The 19,825-nt window shown below is 41.2% G+C and overlaps 1 protein-coding gene across 1 annotated transcript in view; it reads left to right on the top strand.

Moving 5' to 3' along the window:
• Positions 1-19,825, top strand: part of LOC117533821 (disheveled-associated activator of morphogenesis 1-like) — a 50,942-nt gene that overhangs the window by 24,938 nt on the left and 6,179 nt on the right. Inside the window, 22 exon segments of the mRNA XM_034197777.1 lie at positions 3,207-3,496; positions 5,640-5,729; positions 9,994-10,065; positions 10,185-10,279; positions 10,925-11,258; positions 11,361-11,471; positions 11,592-11,695; positions 12,957-13,023; positions 13,121-13,238; positions 14,368-14,506; positions 14,690-14,748; positions 14,831-14,898; positions 14,900-15,019; positions 15,657-15,686; positions 15,688-15,963; positions 16,046-16,153; positions 17,029-17,058; positions 17,363-17,460; positions 18,201-18,285; positions 18,855-18,961; positions 19,639-19,711; positions 19,713-19,728. Coding sequence (XP_034053668.1) covers positions 3,311-3,496; positions 5,640-5,729; positions 9,994-10,065; positions 10,185-10,279; positions 10,925-11,258; positions 11,361-11,471; positions 11,592-11,695; positions 12,957-13,023; positions 13,121-13,238; positions 14,368-14,506; positions 14,690-14,748; positions 14,831-14,898; positions 14,900-15,019; positions 15,657-15,686; positions 15,688-15,963; positions 16,046-16,153; positions 17,029-17,058; positions 17,363-17,460; positions 18,201-18,285; positions 18,855-18,961; positions 19,639-19,711; positions 19,713-19,728 — 2,386 coding nt within the window. The 5' untranslated portion in view covers positions 3,207-3,310.

Consider the following 19,825-nt stretch of genomic DNA (forward strand, 5'->3'; position numbering starts at 1 on the left):
TGTCCGTATATTTTGCTAAAAGCTCTTTATATATGAATATCTATTTGATGTATTTATTTAGAGAATACTGACTATTCTGGTTATGGAGTAAAGTTGGCTATTATTTGTTTTGCTTGACAGTTTGCCCAATTGTTACTAGTTTGTTGGGCACCAAGAGACACAAGAGGTTATATTGACTAATACCTACCATTGCAACAAACTATCATTAACACATTTACCTTGGAACAAGATGTTAGGTGATTATATTCATTTTCGCGATTTACTTATTTTGTTTTTGTTGGCATCAGCATATTAAAGAGCATTTAAAACAAAGGTTATGACAACTTAGAGGTTATATATATATATATAAATATATATATATATAAAAAGCCAGACAGATTCAAGATCTTCTGTTGTTTGGAAAAAGTCTCCAACAGCCCTAGTTGCTTTTCCAAATTTGAAAAGTACAGCTGCTGGATGGCAGATGGACCAAAAAATTTACTAAAATGGGAAAATTATGGCATCAGGCTTTATTTAGGTAGACCACAAAATGGATTTTTAGTGTCTCTACTTAGACAAAGTTGCCACAGGAAATGTCCTCACTTTCCCTTTTTCCACTTTAGCTGTCCACTAACCATAGTGACACGCAATCTTCGAAAACAGTCACGTATGGTTGGTGCAACATGACCAGGTTACATTTTGACTGCATCACACAGTAAATTATATATTTAGATGTATTTAAAATGTCCTGGTTCAGGATCCTTCATACAATTCTTTCTGGGCGCAACGTCTGACTTTTAGAAAAACACTGGGAAAGGTCAAGAAAACTTGGTTATGTTCAGCGGGATGTGGGTCAACAAGAAAAGATGTCCAGAAATTTCTGCAAGTCAGCGCAGCGTCTCCGTGGTTATGATACATGGCATCAAATTGCTCGGCACATCAGGACGGAAACTGTCGAGCAGTTTTGGTGACATGTGGCCGGCTTGTCCTTGTGGATAACTGAGCACCAGGTCTTTATTTGCCAAGCTTTACTCCATTACTCCTGCTTGGCGTGGAGCCAGCAGGTTTGAGAGCACGCACTGCAGCTGTCTCCGCTCTTACTATGTTTGTGTAAATTAGTAGTTACAAATCAAACGTGTTTATGTTTTCACTGGTCGGAATCTAGGTCTGTCTTTCCTCAAACTGTAGTTTTTTTAGCTTTAGCAACAAGGTAGCATCTCTCTGAATGTTTGAATAGCTGTAACCAATATGTTTTATCTGACCTAAGGGTTGTTACATTAAACAAGAATAACAATCAACAGCCATACTTTCTGCTCTGTGAGGATGTACATGCTGTTAGCTAAAGCTAGCATATGCTAACGTGAAGATGTTTAACTTGTTGAATGTTTACAATGTACCATCTTAGTTTGATGTTAACACACTAACAGTTAGCTTATTAGCACTAAACACAACCTTAAAGGGATTTCATAATTTTGGCTATACACCAAAGTATTACAGAAATTGGAATTCCTATCTGATGGTTGCTATAAATGAGTAGAACATTGATCAATCATCATGATTCATCCTCACAAGAACATGAATGTCTGCACAGAATGTAATCCATGTGGTTCTTAAGATAACATTGCTATGCCTAGATTTCTGCTGCTAGCTTGACTTAAACCAGCCTCCAAATATTCTTTAGAAGTTTTTTCCCCACATTAGTTCTTCCCTTGGCTCAATGTGATGTGCTCAACCCTCCTCATCAATGCTGTTCATTTATGACAGCTGACCTCTGTGTATTTGTATCTGTGATATAGAGGCAGGGCAGATGGTAGCAACAGAATCGCACACATCTCTGACAATACTGGTAGAAATACTGCAGCTGGAGAGCTGTGTGTATCATGTCTGCAGTCGGAGAGCCAGGGAGGGAAAGTCTGCCGCTGATGGTTATCGGGATGATGGAGGCAGTGTATGTTAGAGTTTGACATGCTGTAAATCTCACCTGTCATGGGAACAACATGCAGTCTGACTTACACTTATGAGGGTTTAACAAAGAAGGCCTGTTTCTGCTCTTTACCCATGATGACCAAGCCAGTCCTCCAAACCACAAAAGGCCCCTCACACCTCTCACCCCGGTCATTGTAAACACCCCCCTCTAATCACTCCTCTTTAGGTCTTTAGAGGAAAGCCGATGCTGAAGAGGAAGGAAGGGCAGACGAAAAGGCCTGAATACACTAATCCAGGCAAATGATGGTCTCCATTTCAAACATCACACTCTCACGGGACCCATTCTATCAACAATATCATGAACACTTTTGGTGTTTGGCCTAACTGATACAGTGCATTGTGCTTTCCTTAAAAAATGGTGACCTTACTTACATCATTAACCATAACCCGGGGCAGTAGGTTAGGTCATAACAGTGGGAAATTGTTGCCTTCATAGATGTTATGTCCTCTAGCTGCTAATACGTAACAGTTCTTCAACATGTCGGAGCCGGTTTGTCCTGGTTGTTGCTGTAGGGATTTTCATATAATGTGAAAGACGGAAGTATTCATCTCTTTGTATTCAGTGGAATTTGTTGGGTATGTCTTAGTACTTGGGTACCATGTTATGTTCTATCTCTAAGAAAATGTGCTTAAGGCCAGTATAAAAAGCAGAAACCTCTTTGCAAAGACTGAAAGGTGACCTATCATGCAAAATGCACTTTTGTACGTCTTTTATACATGAATATGTGTCCCCGGTGTGTCAGGGAACTCACCAAGTGTCAGAAAACACAACCCTCTCTCTTTTCCTCCATACCCAAATCTCTAAAATGGGGCTGCAACGGATCTGATACAGACTGATACAGATTTGAAATTGTTCTGACGTCAGAAACGGGGTGCTCCGCCTATATGGGCATCTCTCCACCTATCAGGGGAATGAGAGGTTGCGTGGCATGGTAACATGACGCTCGTGCCTCGCCCCCCTCCTTTGCAAGGGGGCGTGGTCAGCTGCAGCTCATTTGCCACAGAATCAGCCCTTGTGAAGACAGGGCTGGAATAGAGCAAATAGAGCGAAATGAGGCATGGCTAAAATGCATGATCTGTTTGGTATTTTGAAGAAAAAAACTTCACAGACATGTTTTATAGGTATGGCCCTACAATATATTATTCAAATATAGCATGATAGGTCCACTTTAACTTTAACTTTTAACTTTAAGATTTGGTTGTGTTGAAAAACTCACCATGTCCCCTCTCCTTGTCCACAGTACTCTCTGACGGAGGCCAAACTCTGAGGTGGAGGAGGTTGTAACGAGGCCCTGAAGGAGCCTCCCCCCCTCCCTACCTGACCAGACGGACGCATCGGACAGCCATGGCTCCTCGGAAACGTGGCGGCGGCGGCCGCGGTGGCCTCTCCTTCATCTTCTGCTGTTTTAACAGCAGCGATCACCCGGAGATCACCTACAGGCTGAGGGAGGACTTCGCCCTGCAGGCCATGGAGCCCTCACTGCCGATGCCCGGATACGACGAGCTGGACGGCATGTTCTCCGAGTTGGTGGTAAGACTTTTTTTCTATTCTTTTCTATATCACTTTGCTGCTGTGAATACTCACACGATCACCAAACGCTTATTAATCTGCAGCTGAAAATAGAACCCATCAAATGTTTGTGTAATGTTTACAAAAAACTAAAGTGCCCTAGAAATATTTACAGTTAGTTTAACAAGGTTTATGTTTCGATTTAGTTGGAGACAAGCAATCAAACAAGTGAATTCAATATTTGTGTTAAACATCTTGCATGATACTTCAAAAACGTATGAAGATGTCTTCTAAATATAATCTTACCACATTGTTTACTTGCTCATTTAAGACATTCCCAAACTAACTTCCTCCCAGTTTACACTATCTTGTAAGCACCGGGGCCGAGCAACTATTCTTTCTTTTGTCTTATTGTCACTTCTAATTTGTCGTGCTCTCCTCTCGCTCCTGCCCCATTTCCCCCTTCCGTGGTTGCCACAGTAATCTAAGCATGACATTTTTGCACATCAATGGACCTCATTCAGGAACTGTTAGTGTATCGACCTCCTCCGTCTGCTAATTGCTTGTTTTGTCTCCCACCCTTTATGAAGACATAATTGAGTGAGTTGAGTGTGACTACAAGGAGGCTTTCAGTTGCTCAGTTTACCCCAAAACAGCCACATGCTTTCTCTTCATACCAGTATGAGCCACCATGTGCGTGTATAATCAGGATTGGCTTGCTGGAAAAAGACTTTGTGGAATAAGTTGGGACCACGATCAATTAACCTTGACCTTTGAACTTGAGATTCATTGGGGAAAGTTTTCCAGGAAAACCTGCCTGTCCAGGTGAAGCTTCAATTCCCTTCCTACATTATAAACAACAAATCTGTTGCAGCATTACAATAAGCAATACAAACATGAATTAGTTTCCATTTCCCTGTCAGAGATCAATAGGAGTCTACACAACCATGTTAGGACATTTGATCATTGCACATATTGATTCCCAGGGCTTAATGGCTTTAGCAAAGAACATCTCGGGCTGAAACATTTTGCCATCAATCTGTTGGTTAAACCACATTAACTGAATCCCCATTGAGAATAAACCTGTGTTCACACACTTCCTATTGTATTGTCCCTGATGTATTTCCTTAAAACCCTTCTTGTGATTTTCCACATGAGGCTCATTAAACCATAATTGCTTTAGGATTTGGCTAATGTGGATTAACACATGAAACGCCACCGGAGTTAAACTTTCAGCACAAATCTATAATGACCGTGCTGGGATGTAGAATGCTTCAAATGCTGATATCCAACCACCATTTTAAGGTTCTTTTTTATTCTTGAACTATACCTTGTTAATATGTTTTCTCTGGTATTTATCCTTCCCAGCAGCACCCTTTGTGTGCCTCCGTGAATCGTCGGTTAGACAATGTGACGCATGTTGTCTCCAGATGTTTGTTACCACATGTTGAGCAGACAGGCCACGCCTTATCTCTTTTCCCATTACTCACATGTTTAAAGCCTGCAAGACATCTGATTTGACTTTGTCATATTGAAGATGACTATGAGAACACCCGGTGATATAGACCTGATCATAAAGAGATTTAGCTCGAACCTATTTCAAACGTACAGCAGACCGCTGGAGAAACTCTTCCGGGCACATGTTTTTGTATTTGGGGAAAAACAGAATTGATTTATGTGGATATTTTGTTACAGCATGATGATTTGATAGCTTGTCTGTACTCTGTGAGCTGAGGATGATTTTCATTTTGTATACATTGAATAGTATCTTATCCACACAAGCATGAAGAGATGTAAAAATAATTAGACCTCAACTATTCAATTAATCGGCAACCATTTTCACATTTGATTGATAGGTTTTTATAATTCTTAATAATCTCCAAATAAATATGAGACAATATATCCTGGTGTATTAATCTTTTTATGACATAGACAAAACAAGACATTGGAGAACATTTCTGACTTTTTATACACCAAACGACTCATCAATATATCCAGAAAAGAATCGACAATTAAATCAACAATAAAATAAATCTGTAGTTGCAGCCCTACATTTATCAACAAATGATTTTGAAGACATAATATGTGAATTGTTTCCTTTTCCTCTGAACCCTTCTCACCCACATTTCTTAACATTAGTTTTCTTTTTTCCTCCATTTTATAGGACGAGCTCGACCTTTCAGAGAAACACAGGGAAGCCATGTTCGCTCTGCCTGCAGAGAAGAAATGGCAAATCTACTGCAGCAAAAAGAAGGTAGGAGACCCACTGCATGATGCCAAACTCCACAACATCCTCCGCAAGCTTGCTGCAGACCAGCTGAATAATATCCGCTGATATCCTGCCAAGTTTGTGTAATCGCCTCCCTCATTGATTTGTTGATACCTGATGCTGTGAGTTTTCTAAAAACACAGACCACACAACCATGTACCTCTGTATTCCTCTTCTCACAACAGGCAGGAAAGTGTTTGAAATGTGGTTCTGTGTCATTTCCATATGTAAAAAACACCAATTGACCATTTATAAACACATTTCTAACCAGTTTTACCTTGAATCTTTTTAAGAGATGTGTTGTTTTCACATAAATGTAGCAGCACACTGTAGAACTAAACCTCCTGGTGTACTGTAATGGAAAATATCCTATTATTAAACATATGATATGCAGAGGATTACCTACACATGTCCACTCTAGTGCCAAGAGCACTTCCTAAAGACCCCAGTTTGTTACTTATCTCTACCCTTTCTACAAAATAAGTCTGCGCTGCTTCTTCAAAGCTCCCCCATGAATAACTCACCCAAGTGAATGTTACACAAGGTGGATATAAAAATAGTGATATGTAGAGGGAGTGACACAAACCTTAAATCCAACCTGTTCCATTAGATGATCCAAAGAAGGCGGTGTCATGAATTATGAGTAGTGAAATATAAGACTGAATACGAAATAAGAGTCTTTTCAGAGTGTGTTTTCTCCCCTTGTCTCATTGTTCTATTGTCCTCCCTAGATTAAAGAGTTTGAATCCTGCGGCCTCTCCTTGTAGATAATACACCCATCAAAGCATTGGTGTAGCCAAAACATTCTGTACCACTCTGAGTCAAATTTAATTATGTCTCTCCTGCATGATGTAAGGTCTGTCAGCTGTCCCTCCTTTCCCCTATAAATTCATTCCTCTCGTACATGCAGGAAAACGCAGATGCCTGGTCTAGTTTGGATCAGCTTTAGCTTTCTAGCCTCCACTGCCCTCACATTTTAACAGCAGTGGTTCTGAAGGCCGTACGTATGAGTGTGTGGGATATCCTGTCCTGACTCATGCAGGCAGGGTAAACTTTACCTACGTCCGGTTAGCAACTGGAGGTGAGGAGTGTTGGGATTTGGTGTGAGGGATGGATAGTTTGCATGTCAGTGTGCAGAACAGCTACTCAGGAAACACAGCTGCAGAAATCCATCATACATGCAAACTGTTGCACTGGTTAGAGCATGTTTATGAGCAGCGTTTATCCATTTTTGTGTTGTTTGAATTAAGCAAAGTGAGTCTTTTACTGCGCTTTTGATTTCACATAATGGCTCCAAAGAATGTTTGGTCATACCGAAAAATCTATGTATTATTAAAGGAATAGTTTAACATTTTGGTAAAAGATTAGGTGAGTTTAAGAAGTGTTGATAGTAGGGCTGCATGATTATGGCTAAAATCATAATCTCGATTATTTGGGTCAATGATTGATATCACGATTATTAAAAACGATGATCCATATACTTTGAAAACATCAATTTATTGGAGAAATTCTTTTTGAACAGTATGTTTTTAACAGTTGATTACCCTGAACTTTAAGTGTAATTCAACTGAAAAACCAATAAAAAAAAAATAAAAAATCGTTTTATTTCGATTACGTTGTTTTCGTAATCGTGCAAGCCATAATCGTAATTGCGATTAAAATGCGATTAATTGAGCAGCCTTAGTTGATAGGTCAACCTTTGGATGGAGCCATGCTAGCTTTTGCCTCTGCTAATCTTTATGCTAAGTTGTTTCCTTATATTTACCATACAGTCATGTGGGTGTTATAGATGTCTTCTTGTAATTCTCAGGAAGAAAGCTTATTCCTCAAATAGCTAAACTTCTCTTTATAGATCCATAAGTATGTGCTGATATTGTGGATTTTAACCCCATTTTAGTACAAAATTGAAAATGTTTCATCACCAGCCACAATGAATTATTCCCTTTGCTGAAAACTCACTTTGTTTAAGTATTGATGCACATGCACTTATGACTTTGGCTGCGCACTGCGTCCAGTAGCCAGCAGCAACAAGACCAGAGAAGGTGGTGAAAATGGAAACAGCACGGTGTGTGCTCCCATTTCTCTTCCGTGTCCCAATTAGTGGCCTCATTACGAGTCGTCTCGGAGCCAAGGTAGCCTCGTAAAGCATTTTGAAAATGAACCCCTGAATGTTCAGCTTTTCAGAGATCAGGCAAGGTTGTTTCAGTGTTAGTGTGAAGGTGGAAACAAATGTTAATGTGCCGTATCGACCCGCAGACGGGGGAAGGAAGCAGTGACAGAAAGGCATCAATATTGCTGACTCGGCAGCAGGCTCTGGCCCCAACCCAGACAGATAGGAATATCTAAGTGTGTGTGGTGGTGTTGTGTGTGTGTGTGTGTGTGTGTGTGTGTGTGGGTTGTGTGTGTGTGTGTGTGTGTGTGTGTGTGTGTGTGTGTGTGTGTGTGTGTGGTGTGTGTGTGTGTGTGTGTGTGTGTGTGTGTGTGTGTGTGTGTGGTGTGTGTGTGTGTGTGTGTGTGTGTGTGTGTGTGTGTGTGTGTGTGTGTGTGTGTGGTGTGTGTGTGTGTGTGTGTGTGTGTGTGTGTGTGTGTGTGTGTGTGTGTGTGTGTGTGTGTGTGTGTGTGTGTGTGTGTGTGTGTGTGTGTGTGTGTGGTGTGTGTGTGTGTGTGTGTGTGTGTGTGTGTGTGTGTGTGTGTGTGTGTGTGTGTGTGTGTGTGTGTGTGTGTGTGTGTGTGTGTGTGTGTGTGTGGCAAAGGAAGCGGCCGGTTGTCCAATGCAAACAGGAAGGCTCCGCTGCCACAGGTGCAGCTTTTGTGTGTCTAGTAGCGGGGATGATGATGATGAGGAGGAAGGTGGGGTCATAAACAGGGCGCTCTGGGCGATGAGCAGGCTTTTTTTTGCCAGGGGTTGGTTGGCTTCAGAAGTCGGGCCTGGGGAGATAAGTCAGTCAGAGCAGCAAAGCTTCAGCTGTTTGCTTTGGCCGGGCACCTGAGCCGATGAAATCACGCTGCTGAGCTTCCTCCTCCTCCAACAGGCAGATTTACTGATCCGGTTGTTAGCAGAGATTTTTGCAGTTAGGCTTCAAATTTCACCCGAATAATAAACCCCTTTCATTTGTGAGAGGACAGAGCTACAACGTCTCTTTCAAGCAACCTCCAAATAACTTGTCTCCCTTTATGTGCCTTTGATCTTCACTTTCTCGAATGTGGAAAAAATAAACCCCGAGAAAAATACACTCCCAGCTTTTCTCTCTCATCATGACCCTAAATAAACCGTCAGCGTTTGAAGAGGGCTGACTTCCGAGATGAAAGATGGACTTTTTAAGATGCAAAAGGAAGTGGTTTTCACCTCTCAGCTGCTCCTCGAATGGACTGAACTTCTTCCAGCACCCTGTTGGTCAGGCTGGCAGCAGCCATGAGAGAAACAGACCTTACAGATCTGCTCTCAGACCAGCCAAGGCCCACAGCTTCTATCAGAGACAAACTCTGCAGGCCGCTTTATTAACTGACGCCCAATTAGTTTCTGATGGTCACAGCTCACTTGTGCTTAATGGAGCTAAAGTTCAAATGAAAGCTGGGGCCCTTTTATGTGCAAGCCAAGTTTGCGGTCAAGCCCTTTTACTCCTCTGTTTTTCCATTGAGGTAGAAAACTAAATCATGTCAGAAATGGCGTTTTTTCTCCACTTGATATACAAACGTGCCTGTCAGGGGATTAATCTCTGCCATGTCCTTAATCCGCAGTTTAAACTCTCATTTGCTAATCTCAAGATTTTCTCAAGCAGCTGTGCTCTCTTTTCTGCGCTCCTCGCCTCCTGCTGAAACTCAGTGAAGCGCTCCTTAATAACATAGGATATCTGTGCCGCCCTACTTTGAGTTCCTGCTCCATCTTTTGGCATCTGGCTATTTACTCCCCGGACCTTGTGTTCCCCGTGTGTTTGTATGTTTCATGTCCCTCAAAGTCAATGGGTGGAAAATGCATGCAACTAAAGTTCTCCATCTGGTTTCAGTTCAACTTTAATGTATTCAAACATGTGATCCAAATAACATCTTGTCCACCCATGTGACTTTATTAAATGTCAAAACAACAATTGTATGTAATGTTTTTAACTTCCAAACACTTAATATTCATATGTCAAACACATTTTCTTTCTATATTACTTATCTTGTTGTTTCAATTATCATTCCTGAAAAAAAAAGCCTTCAAAGATCACCGCACAGCATCGTTTATGCCTGTTATTCTCTTTTCATCCAGGAACAAGAAGAAAACAAAAGTGCAACTAGTTGGCCAGAATACTACATTGATCAGCTTAACTCAATGGCAGCTGTAAGTAATAACATTAACTACAACAAATAACATTACTTTTCAGTTCACATATTTCCTTTGTGTTGGCTGTAAATTGCCAGGCTTCAGACTCTTCATGATGTTTCATCTTTTTCCGACAGAGAACGACGCTCCTCGCTCTGGAGAAAGAAGACGAGGAGGAGAGGAACAAAACCATCGAGAGCTTGAAGACGGCTCTGAGGACACAACCTATGAGGTGGACGAATACTTTATCTCCTTCGTGTCCTTTACACAAAACCTCATCCGTCAGCACATCTCCTCTCATTTGACCTCCTCTCACCCTGCCTTTGACTCCTTATAGTTCCTCCCAGCACAGTCACTGCCGTTTTAGTTAAAGATTTTTGTATTGACGGGAATGTGCATCAAAGCATTTCCGTTCGGAGAACCTTTACAAAGCAGATGTTATGAGTTATTCATGACATTTACTTAAAGGTGGGGTAGGTAAGTTTCAGAAACCGGCTCGAGTGCACTCAAATTTGAAAGTACACAGCCGAAAAGAATCCGCCCCTTCCTTCAGACTTCCTTACAGAGCACCTCCTCCAACACACATGAACGCGCACATGACGTCAGCAGACTGGTGAAAGTGGCCGCCTGTTGCTGGCGAGTCATTGAAGTACTGCTGCAATGCACGCCCAATGACGGCACGCCCAATGAGGGCACGAGATACATTTGTGCGTGCACGAGATGGAAGGCTGACAGACAGGGCGGCAATCCAATCCGTTTAGCCGGGCCGGCTCAACGGATTGGAAACATATTTAGCTATTTGTTTTATGAGACGACAGTATAATTATATTTCTAATCAAACTAGTTTTCCAAACTGATACGATTTCTCTCCTCTCAGGTTTGTGACGCGTTTCATTGACCTGGACGGTCTGACATGTATCCTAAACTTCCTGAAGAGCATGGACTACGAGACCACCGAATCGCAGATCCACACGTCTCTGATTGGCTGCATCAAAGCGCTGATGAACAACTCGCAGGGCCGCGCCCACGTCCTCTCTCACACCGAGAGCATCAACATCATCGCTCAGAGCCTGGCCACGGAGAACATCAAGACCAAGGTGGCCGTGTTGGAGATAATGGGCGCCGTGTGCCTGGTGCCTGGCGGACATAAGAAGATCCTGGAGGCCATGCTGCACTACCAACGCTTCACCTGCGAGAGGACGCGGTTTCAGGTGGGTGGGAACAAGCTAGGTGCTGAGTTATGGTTAGAAAGTAGTTTAAAAGCAACGTTGGGTGAAGATATTTAACTCCTGTAATGACCTGTCATCCTGCAGACTCTTATAAACGATCTGGACCGGAGTACGGGGCGATACAGAGATGAGGTCAACCTGAAAACAGCCATCATGTCCTTTATCAACGCTGTGCTGAGTCAGGGCGCTGGAGAGGTGAATTATACACATTAGACAGCTTTTATGATTCTCTTCCCACCCGTAGGTCATATTGTCCCTAAGCCACTCTTCCATGCTATACTTTCTGCTAATTCATATATTTTTCATCACATACAGACAAGTTTGGAATTCCGTATCCACCTACGATATGAGTTTCTCATGTTGGGGATCCAACCTGTGATCGATAAGCTGCGCTCTCATGAAAACTCCACGCTAGACAGGTGAGATAAAGATGATGTCTCCACCTAGAATATTAACAACATACAATTATAAAAAAAATAAGGGATTCATTTGCAAGATCTTTTTCTTTTTTTTTGTTTACAATACGAACTTAAAGAAAATAACATGAGACCATTACTCAAATAGATAAATAATTAAACCAAATGTTAAATATTTAAATACTTATTAAAAACGTAGCTACATAAATAGATAGCGTATGTTGTTATCTTGTTACCCTTGTATCTTGCAATACTTAAAGGGGACCTATCATGCAAAATGCACTTTTGTACGTCTTTTGTACATGAATATGTGTCCTCGTGTGTCAGGGAACTCACCAAGTGTCAGAAAACACAACCCTCTCTCTTTTCCTCCATACCCAACATCTCTAAAAACGGGGCTTTAACGGATTTGATACAGACTGATACAGATTTGAAAATAGTCTGACGTCAGTGACGAGGAGCTCCGCCTATATGGCCGACTTTCCACCAATCAGGGGAATGAGAGATTGCCGTGGCATGGTAACAGCATGGTAACAGCATGGTAACAGCATGGTAACAGCATGGTAACAGCATGGTAACAGCATGGTAACATGAACTCGTAACTCGGCCCCCTCCTTTGCAGGGGGGCGTGGTCAGCTGCAGCTCATGCAAAGACAGGGGTGGAGGAGAGCAAAACGAGGCATGGCTAAAATGCATGATCCGTTTGGTATTTTCAAAAAGAAAACGTATAAATATACCTTATATAGGTATGGCCCTACAATATATTATTCAAATATAGCATGATAGGTCTCCTTTAAGACATGTTTTCATTTGTCATAAAGTGAAATAAATGTTACCAAATATAATCAAAGGCCTTCCATATACCTTTACAAATATCAGTGATCTTCTCTAATGAGTCTCCTTATATCTTAAAAGATACAAGAAACATATGAGACACTAAGCATGGAGAAAGCAGATTTTAATTAAAGCATTTCCTTTTATTGGGACAATATTTTCCATTGTATAAACGACAGGTAAAAACAACTTAGTGTTAAGATTGTTTTGCGTTTGATACCTAACTCCAAAGCTGTGAGATTTGCATTCAGAAATAGTTTTTTCTAAATGTACATATCCATACATTTTTGTAATCATGCAAAAACCAGCCGATCCTACCTACAACACAAACTCTATTTCAACTCTAGCTTCCAGAGAGATTTTAAAGTAAATCTGTGGGTATATAAATGCATCACACTTGCCTCTCTAATCCATCCCTCTCCCCCCTCAGGCATTTAGACTACTTTGAGATGCTGCGGAACGAGGATGAGCTGGCTCTGTCCAAACGTTATGAGTCGGTAAGGAAACTGACCTGATTCCTGCGTATTATTTCTGACTGTGAAATATTCAGCAGAAGCATTTATGGGACTTGTTGTTTCCTTTCTTCTCCTCCAGGTACATATAGATACCAAAAGTGCCACCCAAGTTTTTGATCTCATCCGCAAGAAGATGAACCACACAGACGCACACCCGCACTTTATGTCTGTCCTGCACCACTGTCTCCTCATGCCACGTAAGAGTTTTCTAATCATGACTAGATTATGAAATTGAAATGTTTAGACTCCATATACTTTCTGCTGTAAAAGCGATTTGTGTTTAAAATATACTGAAATATAACGAGGCTCCAGGTAGTATTAGTCCTCCTGGTTTCAGGCCAGAAAGATAAGGAGTTGTTGACTTTTTCCAGATTAGTCACTCCAGAAATTGGATCAGGACATTCCCGAAGTGAAGGCTCTATTTTCTCACAGCTGAAGACTGTTTTAGTTTAATACCTTTTTTTCATGCAAAAGGAAATGCATCAAGGCAGATTAAAATGAGCTAGTTTTCATGTCATTTGTCTTGAAAACAAAAGGTCACCAAAGGACAAAGGAGTCTTTTTCTTCAACACTTACCTCCTCCTATAAGTGGCTTTTTAATGAGACCACCCCCCGTCACTTCCTTGAGGCATTAAGAGCATAATAACCACTTAAGCCTCAAATCCATGTGTGGCCATTATGAGTTAATAAAGTGCTAGCTTGTGATGGCACTTCATTAGAAAGAGGAAATTACTGAGCATGATGTGATGATTCATATTATCCTTGTAAAGAGCCATATCAGGATGTTTTCTATGGGGGCGGTGGTGGCGAAGTCGATAGGGACTTGGCTTGGCAAACCAGACTTGGCTTGGCAAACCAGAAAGACCAAGTGCTACCGAGGTGTCCCTGAGCAAGGCACCGTTCCCTACACTGCTCCCCGGGCGCTGTTCAAAATGGCAGCCCACTGCTCCCAACACTAGGACGGGTCAAATGCAGAGAAACAATTTCCCCACCGGGATTAATAAAGTATATCAAATCAAATCAAATCAAATCACTTATGTAGCTTAGTGTGTTTTTTCACGCTAAATAACATCACTAAAGTAAACATGTTGTCCCCTATTATGGATGCAGACTAACCAATCAGTAACACTGTAATGTGTAAACATGCTGTAACCATAGGTCTCTTTATCTTCTCATGAGCAGCTAGAATACTCATTTTGGACAACAATAAAAAGTCATTCATATTCAAACCATTGCTGTGGATCCACATTTTTCTGTACTTTCTGAGATATAATAGAGATACGATCCCTCTGCTCTTTATGTGACTGTTCATTCGTCTCTCCTCAGACAAGAGAAGCGGTAACACGGTGCAGTACTGGCTGCTGTTGGACCGCATCGTCCAGCAGATGGTCCTGCAGAACGACAAAGGTCACGACCCCGACGTCGCACCACTGGAGAACTTCAACGTGAAGAACGTAGTCCGGATGTGAGTGCCTCTGAAACAGCCCAACGAGTGCTCGGCTGCCAGATTAAAGAATGTAGAACAAATTGGTTTTACAAGACATAAAAGCCACAATGCTCAACGGTGCTGGCTTAAAAATAACTTTCAAAGTTCAGAGGAACAATGACTGGAGCTGTTCACTGAATATGTGTGTCGTCCTCTCTGTAGGCTGGTTAATGAGAATGAGGTCAAACAGTGGAAAGAGCAGGCAGAGAAAATGAGAAAAGGTTTGTAACACTTAAATGTCAAATCAAATCGTGGTTTTAGTCAACTCTTTATGGCGAACATAACTGTGACTTTTCCCCACAGAGCACCACGAGCTGCAGCAGAAGTTTGATAAGAAGGAGCGAGAATGTGATGCAAAGACTCAGGAGAAGGGAGGACATGATGCAGACGCTGAACAAGATGAAAGAGAAGCTGGAGAAGGAGAGCACGGAGCACAAGAACGTTAAACAGCACGTGTCCGAACTCACCGCCCGCCTGCACGAACTCAGCCTCGTACGTTCCCCTTCGTATTCACTGCGCCACTTTATTATAAACACATGATGGTAAAACCTGTAAATAAAACCAAAACAACCATCACTGAGTTCACATAATAGACAACGACCCAGATCAGAGTCAAAGTCAACTTTTTTGTTAATCCTTTGTGTGTGTGGTACAGACAGGCTGATGGACATTCTGATTCTCACCATCCCAAAGAATACAAAAATATAAGAAATATATACACACACATACTAACTTAGACATAGACACATATACACACATTACGAGGTATACATAAAAAGAAGGAACAGAAAATATACAAATATAATGGTCACTGGTGTGATGGGAATGAATTTTAATATATTACAACAGTACAAATATATACAGTATTGCAAACAGCTGTCCATAGCAGATAAAAAGCAGATATCCAAAATTAGAAAATCCATGTATTATTTATTTCATTTTGGATATTGATTTGTTACTTTACGTTGCTGTTGTCTGAAATAGTAGCACTTTCCCCTTTATTGTAATGTCCTACGTTTTATATTTCGACATTGACAGTCTTTAACATGTTTAAATGATTTAAATGTATGACGCATTTTCTCCTGTAATATTAGCAACATGTTCACATTGTGTAACTCTCTCCCTGCAGAGACAGGCAGCGGTGGTTCCTGGAGGTCCGCCGCTCCCCCCCGGCCCCCCCCGGTGGTCCCATGCCTCCTCCGCCCCTATCAGCTTTTGCGGGGCTGTGCCCACCTCCCCCGCCTCCCCCCGGGGGCATGCCTCCTCCGCCTCCCCCACCCCCTCCTCCGGGTGGACCCCCGCCTCCTCCTGGACGCATGCCCATGGGAGGCATCCCACCCCCGCCGGGAGGCCCCCTGGGACCCTCCCTGAAGCAGAAGAACATCCCCCAGCCAGCCAATGCGCTCAAGTCCTTCAACTGGTCCAAGTTAGCTGAGGTAGGAGCTGGATGTGTAATATTTAATGACATCATGTTTGTTTACAACACCAGATATTCATGTGTTGTTGTCCTCTGCTCAGAATAAGCTGGAGGGCACTGTGTGGATGGACGTGGACGACGCCAAGGTCTTTAAAATCCTGGATCTGGACGACATTGAGAAGACCTTCTCCGCCTATCAGAGGCAGCAGGTACTGAGGGCCAAGCACTTCCTCTCCACAGCAACACACGTCTTGTATCAGAGGGCGGGGGGGGCTGGTTCAGTGGCTCAGGGCTCAGCTGCTCGTATTGTTGGATTTAGAATTGGCTTGAGATTTTCTGCAAATTCTCCCTGTTTTGCAACTTTTAAATTCTGAAGCAAAGCTGGGGAAGGGAAGAGGGGAGAGGTCAAGTAAACAAACTAAAGCCAGCTTAGTCATAAGAGCAGTGGGGGGAAATTGCCAGATATATATGGGGGTTTATAGATGCAAAATGTTCATGCTTGAATCTTAAACGCTTTTTACATTTGAATGGAATGCTATTTTTGTTTGTGGTTTGGATCATTTTGCCATATGTGATTGAAAATACATGAGTGAGCTGCTCAGAATTGTCTTTTTTTAATGTTTGCAATTATTTTAGTTCTAGATATTCACAATAAATAGTGTCTTTATTAGTTGCAAACAGTGAATGAGCATGTCTTTAAAATGTACAGAAGCATGAACAACATCAATAATAATAATAATAATAATAATAATAATAAGATGTAAAAATAATTAATAATTAGAATTGTCTCTTTTCACAAACACAAAGACAACATGTACTACATTTACATCCTCCATGTTGACCTGATTAGTTCAAACAGAAGTATAATTTATTAACGTGCACAGCATGTGAACTATTGGCACGTAATGAACACCCGAACACCCACTCACGTCTCACTGCTGCTCACTTCATTACTCCGTCGTCGTCTAAGTGCTGAATGATCTGTGATTCATCTGCTGTTTGTTTTGATGGGCTGCAATCACGTAACTGCTTTACTTATTCTAATGAGTGCTTACATCTTCCCTGCTTCCTGCCTGCATTTTAGGACTTCTTTTTGATCAATAACAGCAAACAGGTGAGTCCTCTTACAGTACAGTAGATATACACTCTGGATTTGTGTGTCACTCCTTAGACTTTATGTATGTGTCGTATATGTCATGTACTGTTTTAAGTGAATGTGTGTCCAATAGATTGTACGGTCTGTGATGTGTGTGGGATGTTTGCATGTACTCATGTATGTCTGTTTTCAAAGTCTTGGTAGTTCTTGTCTGGGATTTAAGGGTGTTTGTCGTATTTGTGTGCCTGTGAGTGAAATGAATCGGTGCTAGTTAAAACAGCCTGGTGTTGCGCTCTAACCTCTTCATTACTTTTGCTCGCAGAAAGAGGCGGAAGACGACACGCTGAGCTCTAAAAAAGTCAAGGAGCTGTCAGTCATTGATGGCCGTCGAGCTCAAAACTGCAACATCTTGCTCTCGAGGTAAGATTGTATCAAAATCATAACACTTAAATTCCCCATTGTCTAAAAATGAAGACTGATTTCTGATTCTCAAAAATATCAATAAGAGATAGGGCTGCTCGATTATGGCAAAAATCATAATCTCGATTATTTGGGTCAATAATTTATATCACGATTATTAAAAACGATTATCCATTTACTTTGAAAACATCCATTTATTGAAAAAAAACATTTGAACAGTATGTTTTTAACAGTTGATTATCCTGAACTTTAAGTATGATTCAACTGAAAAACCAATACAAAAAAAAGTTATTTGAAAAAAAAAGTAATAATAAAAAAATAATCGTTTTATTTCGATTACGTTGTTTTCGTAATCGTTGCCAGCCATAATCGTAATTGCGATTAAAATACGATTAATTGAGCAGCCCTAATAAGAGATGCTAAAAATAAACACTTTAAAATATAAATAATAGCATGAAAACACACAAAAAATCCCATATATGCAAAGAAAGCTTCAAACCAACCAAACTGCCAGGGGAAATAAAGTGAAGTCAATGGTACCTAACAGAGAAATATATAAACAGGTGAGAACAAAGATATCAAAATAAAAGCTGAAGATAAATACAGTTGCAAACATAAACAGGTACATTTGAGGAAACGTTATGCAAAAGACAACATGGTAATTATGTCTTAGTGAGTTTGATGATTTCAATGTGAGTAGTCCAAGATAAAGTAATGCTTATATTTGTGTTGTGCTGCAGGCTGAAGCTTTCAAACGAGGAGATGAAGAGAGCCATCCTCACCATGGACGAACAGGAGGACCTTCCCAAAGACATGCTGGAGCAGGTACTGACGGAGGATCAAATCTGCCGTCATCTAGTGATTGGCTGCTTCCTAAAAATAGCAGCATCGGGAATTCATGACACTTTCATGTTTTTAGAGCCTTTTATACAATGGTGCAAGGTAACAAACATCAGCATGAGATTTTCTTGATTTTGTTTTGGAGAAAGACAATGAGATGCCAGTCGAGTTTAATTCTAGCAATCTACTATGGCAGGCGTAGACTCCATGTGCTTCAAAATCAAAGCATGATAAAAATGCAAATCCATACATGATGAACACATTGGGAGGGATGAAACCCTCTGTAATGGTCACACATGCAGAGCACACAGCACACACAGTGAAATGTGTCCTCTGCTTTTAACCCATCCTAGTACCAGGAGTCTAGTACTAGGAGCTAACTATTATATTTAAAAAGATCAAAATAAATAAAGATTATATAATAAAGGTTTTACCCAATAACAACACACTGCAAACCTAATTAAGAGCTTGCACAAATATATAACAACTTGCTTTCACAGACAGAACAGCACACAGGTATGTTTGAAATATTAACTGTTTTCCTGCGTCATCAGCTGCTGAAGTTTGTGCCAGAAAAAAGCGACGTGGATCTCCTGGAGGAGCACAAACATGAGCTGGACCGAATGGCAAAACCCGACCGCTTCTTCTACGAGATGAGCAGGTACGGGTTTTTTCTCATGTGTTACCTTTTTAAATTCTGTATAAAACACATTCAGCTTTAGATCAGTGCAGCACTCTGTATATCGGCGGACAATGACCATTGTTTGCTCTGAGTCAGGGCAGGGAAATGACACATGGGTTTCCACTTACCCCAGGAACAATAGCTGAATGTGTGAATCACTCTTAATTGTGTTGGTGAATACATTGCTCCGTAATGTAATAACTGTAATGTGATAAGACCTGTAACATGGAAGGAACAAAGGCAACATGTTGCAACTCAACCACTGACTGCATACATGGCCTGCTAAGCGAAGATTAGAAAGTAACTGACTTCAGTATAGAAACAACAGAACGTTCTGTTAACTTGATAATTAGCTTTACTTTGCCAGTATTTGCCATTTGGAGCTGACTGAGAGCAGTAGGACTGGAGGGACAGATGTCACTGGTATTCATTAGCCGCACAGTTTACGGTTTATACGCTGAAATGTGAAACGCTGCCAAAGATAAGCGTCATTACCACAACTTTATATGTGCCATTTAGTAAGCTTGAACTTCTATTTTTCTTAAGCACAATGTCCATGTTTGTGGCTTTTGTCTAAACCGTTGGGTTTCCTTGTTTATAATCTATTACTTTTGTCTATTTCTGTTCTCCTCTTACACACATTTTCCATCCTCCAGAATAAACCACTACCAGCAGCGGCTGCAGTCTCTGTACTTCAAAAAGAAGTTTGCAGAGAGGATAGCTGAGATCAAAACCCAAAGTTGAAGGTAGGGAACGTTTTGTAGTTTTATACACAACTGACATTACCTTAAACATGTTTAGTTTTGTATAAATAACTGAAAATTATACTTGTATTCTGTTTAT

This window comes from Gymnodraco acuticeps, unplaced genomic scaffold (genome assembly GCF_902827175.1).
Source record: "Gymnodraco acuticeps unplaced genomic scaffold, fGymAcu1.1, whole genome shotgun sequence".
NCBI lineage: Eukaryota > Metazoa > Chordata > Actinopteri > Perciformes > Bathydraconidae > Gymnodraco > Gymnodraco acuticeps.